Source organism: Salvelinus fontinalis, unplaced genomic scaffold (assembly GCF_029448725.1).
Source record: "Salvelinus fontinalis isolate EN_2023a unplaced genomic scaffold, ASM2944872v1 scaffold_1517, whole genome shotgun sequence".
NCBI lineage: Eukaryota > Metazoa > Chordata > Actinopteri > Salmoniformes > Salmonidae > Salvelinus > Salvelinus fontinalis.
This window is the reverse complement of record NW_026601726.1, coordinates 28,742-37,212: the sequence shown is the minus strand read 5'-3', so window position 1 is coordinate 37,212 and position 8,471 is coordinate 28,742. Positions and strand designations below refer to the sequence as shown.

Sequence of the window (8,471 nt, the reverse complement as noted above, 5' to 3'; positions counted from 1 at the left end):
GCAGCTTCAGAGGTAGCGTCGTCAGACGGGCCAGTGGCAGCTTCAGAGGTAGCGTCGTCAGACGGGCCAGTGGCAGCTTCAGAGGTAGCGTCGTCAGACGGGCCAGTGGCAGCTTCAGAGGTAGCGTCGTCAGACGGGCCAGTGGCAGCTTCAGAGGTAGCGTCGTCAGACGGGCCAGTGGCAGCTTCAGAGGTAGCGTCGTCAGACGGGCCAGTGGCAGCTTCAGAGGTAGCGTCGTCAGACGGGCCAGTGGCAGCTTCAGAGGTAGCGTCGTCAGACGGGCCAGTGGCAGCTTCAGAGGTAGCGTCGTCAGAGGACAGGTTATCATTTGCCAGAGAGCTACCATGGTTTGGAGAAGCTTGGGATTCTACTTCATTAGTCCTGAAATACTCTAGAGAGAAAACAAAGAAACAGTTGGGTATTCTACAGCAACACAGCTGTTCTACACGTTCTAGGCCAAATTGCCATTCGAATGTTGAGCAACATGAACCCAACACAGATTTCAAAGTATATGTTTCAGGCCGTACCTTCTCTGTCTTGTTTAGCGTCAGACCCTATGGATCGGAGCAAGGCCAGGGCATGCACAATGGAGACGTCATTTGATGACAGCTCTGAAAAACGTAGGTTAAGGTACACAAGCAAAATCAAAGGGTTTGACAACATTATTTAGACATCTAAGTTACTCTATGGTGTTGAATGAGTGTCAAACACAGCAGCACCATAGACACAGTACAAAGCTAGAAGGGTTGTGGAAAGAAACACTTACCTCCAAGTCTCCTCTGCAGAGAGACTTGCTCTTGCTTCTGGGACTTTCCAACAGGGTAACAAGAAACTGAGGAGAAAGTGTTGACAGAAAATAGCTACATATATTAATAATAGCAGATGACCAATGCGGAACAGACAGTCACATTGTAACCTCCAACTGATAAAGTAAAGCATATTTCCCAAACAAATCCCTTCAATCCAAATAAAACATTAGTGAACCAACCTTTCACAACCCCCACAGTCAACACAAAGAGCAGCAGTTCTCTCACACCTCCCATGATCATGAAAATAGTCTGTGTTATCAACAGGTAATGTCTTCCCATGGCCTGTATGAGGCTTATATAGGCCACTAATGACCTTTTACCTGACAAACATGACTTAACGATCAATTAACATGCTTGATTGAGGTGTTACATTCAGATAGAAATAGACCATGTAGAACGTATGTTGATTCTGGTGGGCAGGCAATCTTTTCTACTCCATATATTGCATTTATATCTGTAATGTTTAACCCTAATGGTCTCAGATCAGCAGTAAAAAGAAGTAGGCCTAATTATTTTAGGTGTAATCTTCAAAGATATTAGGGGGAAATAAACACTGTACTCAAATCCACTTTTTACAATGCTCCTGGGAAATGGGTAGGCCTCCACCATATAGTCCTCATAGTTTTACAGCTGTGTTATATTCCTTTATTCACATAGATCACATACATAAATATATATGTTAGCTGTAGGTAGCTTTGGGATAAAATTCCCATATTGTATTGTTACTAACATAAGTCATAATATATCATATTTTCCTCATTTGCTCTGTAGGAGGTTCGTCATATGAAGGACATTCAAGTGGGTGTGACCCCTAAACTGTAGGAGGGGCTCAGTGGGGTGACAGACATCCTGTAAGGGATCTCCAGCTAGTGTCTGAGGACCTGTAGGAGGCTGTGTCTACAGCTGTGGGGCAGGACAAGCATGGTAACCTAACCTCAATGTATGAAGGATTTTATTGTTAGGGATAGTAACCTCCAATCTTTTAAAATATGTCTCTGTGTCTCTCCACCAATCTCCCTTCTCTTCCCCATCCCCCAACCCACTTCAGTAGGTTCAGCCCAGGATAAGTGCACCATCCTGGCTGTGATCCCCAGTCCAGCTGCTCCATGTAACCTAGCTGGGAAGCAGGACCTCAGCGAATGTATGTGGTTGTTCCTTACTTTAACATAAAACTATCATAGATATTATGTACACCTAATTGTCTTCTCACATGTGCCCTTCGCCCTCCTCCTCAGACCGCTGCACTCTGACCTTTGACCCTTGCACGGCCAACGATCACCTGCTCATCTCCCAGGAGAACGTACGAGGGCATCCCCAGGAAGGAAAAGGGGAAACGGTGTATGGTGGGAATGAACGAGCTTCCCTAGAGCCTCCAGCTGGATGAGCGCCAGCTGAGCACCTGGCACAATGGGTGCCTGTGTAACCGATGTGAAATGGCTAGCTAGGTAGCAGTGGTGCGCGCTAGCAGCCTTTCAGTCGGTGACGTCACTTGCTCTGAAACCTTGAAGTAGTGGTTCCCCTTGCTCTGCAAGGGCCGAGGCTTTTGTGGAGCGATGGGTAACGATGCTTCGTGGGTGACTGTTGTTGATGTGTGCAGAGGGTCCCTGGTTCGCGCCCGGGTCGGGGCGAGGGGACGGACTAAAGTTATACTGTTACACCTGGAAGCGGTGGATGGCCACTGTCACCACTCCCGCATTAGAATGCTGCTGGACTACGAGGCTGGAAAACTGACGAACTACGGAGACGGGCAGACACGGCTGCATGCCTCGCCTTCACTCAGGAGCTGTTCCCGACCTGTTGCCACGACGACAACACGAAAGGGGATGACGTGACCTAACCATCTCATATGGGACTATTCTCCGTAACCATATACTTAGATAGACATCGTATCATTGTATCTTTTATTTATTTATTTTATTTCACCTTTATTTAACCAGGTAGGCAAATTGAGAACACGTTCTCATTTACAATTGCGACCTGGCCAAGATAAAGCAAAGCAGTTCGACACATACAACAACACATAGTTACACATGGAGTAAAACAAACATACAGTCAATAATACAGTGAAAAATAAGTCTATATACAATGTGAGCAAGTGAGGTGAGATAAGGGAGGTGAAGGCAAACAAAATATATATATAAATAAAAATATAAAAAAGGCCATGGTGGCGAAGTAAATACAATATAGCAAGTAAAGAAACACTGGAATGGTTGGTTTGCAGTGGAAGAAAGTGCAAAGTAGAGACAGAAATAATGGGGTGCAAAGGAGCAAAATAAATAAATAAATACAGTAGGTAAAGAGGTAGTTGTTTGGGCTAAATTATAGATGGGCTATGTACAGGTGCAGTAATCTATGAGCTGCTCTGACAGCTGGTGCTTAAAGCTAGTGAGGGAGATAAGTGTTTCCAGTTTCAGAGATTTTTGTAGTTCGTTCCAGTCATTGGCAGCAGAGAACTGGAAGGAGAGGCGGCCAAAGGAAGAATTGGTTTTGGGGGTGACCAGAGAGATATACCTGCTGGAGTGCGTGCTACAGGTGGGTGCTGCTATGGTGACCAGCGAGCTGAGATAAGGGGGGACTTTACCTAGCAGGGTCTTGTAGATGACCTGGAGCCAGTGGGTTTGGCGACGAGTATGAAGCGAGGGCCAGCCAACGAGAGTGTACAGGTCGCAGTGGTGGGTAGTATATGGGGCTTTGGTGACAAAACGGATGGCACTGTGATAGACTGCATCCAATTTATTAGGTAGGGTTTTGGAGGCTATTTTGTAAATGACATCACCGAAGTCGAGGATTGGTAGGATGGTCAGTTTTACAAGGGTATGTTTGGCAGCATGAGTGAAGGATGCTTTGTTGCGGAATAGGAAGCCAATTCTAGATTTAACTTTGGATTGGAGATGTTTGATGTGAGTCTGGAAGGAGAGTTTACAGTCTAACCAGACACCTAGGTATTTGTAGTTGTCCACATATTCTAAGTCAGAGCCGTCCAGAGTAGTGATGTTGGACAGGCGGGCAGGTGCAGGCAGCGATCGGTTGAAGAGCAGGCATTTAGTTTTACTTGTATTTAAGAGCAGTTGGAGACCACGGTAGGAGAGTTGTATGGCATTGAAGCTCGCCTGGAGGGTTGTTAACACAGTGTCAAAAGAAGGGCCAGAAGTATACAGAATAGTGTCGTCTGCGTAGAGGTGGATCAGAGACTCACCAGCAGCAAGAGCGACATCATTGATGTATACAGAGAAAAGAGTCGGCTTGAGAATTGAACCCTGTGGTACTCCCATAGAGACTGCCAGAGGTCCGGGCAACAGGCCTTCCAATTTGACACACTGAACTCTGTCTGCGAAGTAGTTGGTGAACCAGGCGAGACAGTCATTTGAGAAACCAAGGCTGTTGAGTCTGCCGATAAGAATACGGTGATTGACAGAGTCGAAAGCCTTGGCCAGGTCGATGAAGACGGCTGCACAGTACTGTCTTTTATCGATGGCGGTTATGATATCGTTTAGTACCTTGAGCGTGGCTGAGGTGCACCCATGACCAGCTCGGAAACTGGATTGCACAGCGGAGAAGGTACGGTGGGATTCGAAATGGTCAGTGATCTGTTTATTAACTTGGCTTTCGAAGACTTTAGAAAGGCAGGGCAGGATGGATATAGGTCTATAACAGTTTGGGTCTAGAGTGTCACCCCCTTTGAAGAGGGGGATGACCGCGGCAGCTTTCCAGTCTTTAGGGATCTCGGACGATACGAAAGAGAGGTTGAACAGACTGGTAATAGGGGTTGCAATAATGGCGGCGGATCATTTTAGAAAGAGAGGGTCCAGATTGTCTAGCCCAGCTGATTTGTACAGGTCCAGTTTTTGCAGCTCTTTCAGAACATCTGCTACCTGGATTTGGGTAAAGGAGACGCTGGGGAGGCTCGGGCAAGTAGCTGCGGGGTGTGTGGAGCTGTTGGCCGGAGTTGGGGTAGCCAGGAAGAAAACATGGCCAGCCGTAGAGAAATGCTTATTGAAATGTTCGATTATCATGGATTTATCGGTGGTGACCGTGTTACCTAGCCTCAATGCAGTGGGCAGCTGGGAGGAGGTGCTCTTGTTCTCCATGGACTTTACAGTGTCCCAAAACGTTTTGGAGTTAGAGCTACACTGTGCAAATTTCTGGTTGAAAAATCTACCAGACACAGTCTGGTACCAATCAACATGACAGCCTTGAGTTGGGGAGGAGTGAGCACTTTGGGGTAGCGGTCAGGTCAGATGAAGTGAGGAAGAACAGATATCACAAAGGTTCTGTCTAACAACAGAGATGCATTGGCTGTTCAGAGGTGTAGGAGGAGACTCAGCATAGGAGAAAGGATTAAATATCAGTGCTTGTGTGAATATGTTTTTTGTCTAATGCAGCTGTCTTGACCCTCTGGGAAGAATAAACTTGGTTAAAGCTTTCATAGTGTCCGTCGAGTTTTTACTCTGAGAATTAGAACCTAACAGTTGGCACTGTGAGCAGGGTTCACCACAATTTGCAGTCGAACTAGAGATTCTGAATCAGTGAAACAGAAACAAGGTAGGCACAGTTCCTACACCTGTTATCACTAATTCTGACATCTTGGGGAGATGAGAGTCGTACGCTGAACTAATTATAGGGTACGGACCTAGAAAGCCTGAGCTTCTTCAGTAGTCCCATTGTAATTATGACCGGTCGCAGCTTTGTGGTATATGGTAAGTCCTGGAAGGTAAACCACAACAGGTTGATACCTGCAAAGGGTAAGTCCTAGGGGCTAAGACCCGGGTGGGGTTGGTTACCTGCTAATACCTGTAACGAGTGGGTGAAAGTCTCAGCCGCAGTGGACATGCGGCAGTAGAGTGGGTGTGGATGGATAAAATGACATGCTTGTGTACTAGGATAAAAAGTTGCCATTCAGGGTTAGAAGAAAAGCATTAAGATACTCGAACGCTGTTGGATTTGGTTGTATTAGCAATAAAGAGAGCAATAAAGAGAGGTTGGTTTTATGCCCTGTTAAGGTGGGGAACCATGACAGATTATGTGGAAATAGGAAGACAAGTGTGAATAATTTTGGTAATGTGTGTTATCAACAACAGTGATATTTGAACAGATTGGAGATGACTATCCATAACAATGTAATCCTTCATACAGTGAGGTTAGGTTAGGTTACCATGCTTGTCCTGAACCACAGCTGTAGACACAGCCTCCTCCAGGTCCTTAGACACTAGCTTGGAGATCCTTTACAGGATGTCTGTCACCCCACTGAGCCCCTATTGCAGGTTAGGGGTCACATCCACTTGAATGTCCTTCATATGACGAACCTCCTACAGAGCAAATGAGGAAAATATGATATATTATGATTTATGTTAGTAACAATACAATATGGGAATTTTATCCCAAAGCTACCTACAGCTAACATATATATTTATGTATGTGATCTATGTAAATAAAGGAATATAACACAGCTGTAAAACTGTGAAGGACTATATGGTGGAGGCCTACCCATTTCCCAGGAGCATTGTAAAAAGTGGATTTGGGTATTTCCCCCTAATATCTTTGAAGATTACACCTAAAATAATTAGGCCTACTTCTTTCTACTGCTGATCTGAGACCATTAGGGTTAAACATTACAGATATAAATGCAATATATGGAGTAGAAAAGATTGCCTGCCCAACATACGTTCTACATGGTCTATTTCTATCTGAATGTAACACCTCAATCAAGCATGTTAATTGATCGTTAAGTCATGTTTGTCAGGTAAAAGGTCATTAGTGGCCTATATAAGCCTCATACAGGCCATGGGAAGACATTACCTGTTGATAACACAGACTATTTTTATGATCATGGGAGGTGTGAGAGAATTGATGCTATTTGTGGTGACTGTGGGGGTTGTGAAAGGTTGGTTCACTAATGTTTTATTTGGATTGAAGGGATATGGTTGGGAAATAATCTCAACTTTATCAGTTGGAGATTAAAATTTGACTGTCTGTTTGTTCTGCATTGGTCATCTGCTATTATTAATATGTAACTATTTTGTGTCAACACTTTCTCCTCAGTTTCTTGTTACCCTGTTGGAAAGTCCCAGAAGCAAGAGCAAGTCTCTCTGCAGAGGAGACTTGGAGGTAAGTGTTTCTTTCCACAACCCTTCTAGCTTTGTACTGTGTCTATGGTGCTGCTGTGTTTGACACTCATTCAACACCATAGAGTAACTTAGATGTCTAAATAATGTTGTCAAACCCTTTGATTTTGCTTGTGTACCTTAACCTACGTTTTTCAGAGCTGTCATCAAATGACGTCTCCATTGTGCATGCCCTGGCCTTGCTCCGATCCATAGGGTCTGATGCTAAACAAGACAGAGAAGGTACGCCCTGTCCATATACTTTTAAATCTGTTGGGTTCATGTTGCTCAACATTCGAATGGCAATTTGTAGCTGTGTAGAACAGCTGTGTTGCTGTAGAATACCCAACTGTTTCTTTGTTTTCTCTCTAGAGTATTTCGAGACTAATGAAGTAGAATCCCAAGCTTCTCCAAACCATGGTAGCTCTACGGCAAATGATGCCCTGTCCTCTGACGACGCTACCTCTGAAGCTGCCACTGGCCCGTCTGACGACGCTACCTCTGAAGCTGCCACTGGCCCGTCTGACGACGCTACCTCTGAAGCTGCCACTGGCCCGTCTGACTACGCTACCTCTGAAGCTGCCACTGGCCCGTCTGACTACGCTGCCTCTGAAGCTGCCACTGGCCCGTCTGACTACGCTGCCTCTGAAGCTGCCACTGGCCCGTCTGACGACGCTACCTCTGAAGCTGCCACTGGCCCGTCTGACTACGCTGCCTCTGAAGCTGCCACTGGCCCGTCTGACGACGCTACCTCTGAAGCTGCCACTGGCCCGTCGGACGACGCTACCTCTGAAGCTGCCACTGGCCCGTCGGACGACGCTACCTCTGAAGCTGCCACTGGCCCGTCGGACGACGCTACCTCTGAAGCTGCCACTGGCCCGTCGGACGACGCTACCTCTGAAGCTGCCACTGGCCCGTCTGACGACGCTACCTCTGAAGCTGCCACTGGCCCGTCTGACGACGCTACCTCTGAAGCTGCCACTGGCCCGTCTGACGACGCTACCTCTGAAGCTGCCACTGGCCCGTCTGACGACGCTACCTCTGAAGCTGCCACTGGCCCGTCTGACGACGCTACCTCTGAAGCTGCCACTGGCCCGTCTGACGACGCTACCTCTGAAGCTGCCACTGGCCCGTCTGACGACGCTGCCTCTGAAGCTTCCACTGGCCAGTCTGACCACGCCATTGAGGAACTGTTGACTTCTGCATCTCAGCCCCCGTTGACCACAAACATGGATATCTGATGTGGGACATGGTGCTCGGGGTCCATGCAAGAGTTCATGGGTTTTTTGTCCAGGTTGTGTGTGTAACTGCAATTTCTTGTTTTGGCTCAATTAAACGCTAACTGTAATAATATTGTCCTCAGTATTGTTTTGACGGTTCCTACTTGGAGTTGAGGTCTTTGACCTGACATGAGTAACTGGTGATGGCAACATTTATTTTTCATTATAACCATGCTTTGGCATCAGCAATATGTCTACTTTGACCCCTGTGCCTAAACTACCATTTGACTTAAGCTACATTTGGTCAAATTATGCTAGTAGCATCACATGATGTGGAATGG

General features: G+C 46.4%; 1 protein-coding gene across 1 annotated transcript; it reads left to right on the top strand.

Annotated features, from left to right (window-relative positions):
- Positions 1 to 6,616: 6,616 nt before the first annotated feature.
- LOC129849534 (polysialoglycoprotein-like) lies at positions 6,617 to 8,261 on the top strand. Its single transcript, XM_055916348.1, has 4 exons — positions 6,617 to 6,690; positions 6,849 to 6,914; positions 7,070 to 7,153; positions 7,283 to 8,261. Exons 1-4 carry the CDS (start codon positions 6,630 to 6,632, stop codon positions 8,149 to 8,151), a joined length of 1,080 nt encoding a protein of 359 aa, XP_055772323.1. The 5' UTR covers positions 6,617 to 6,629; the 3' UTR covers positions 8,152 to 8,261.
- Positions 8,262 to 8,471: the final 210 nt, after the last annotated feature.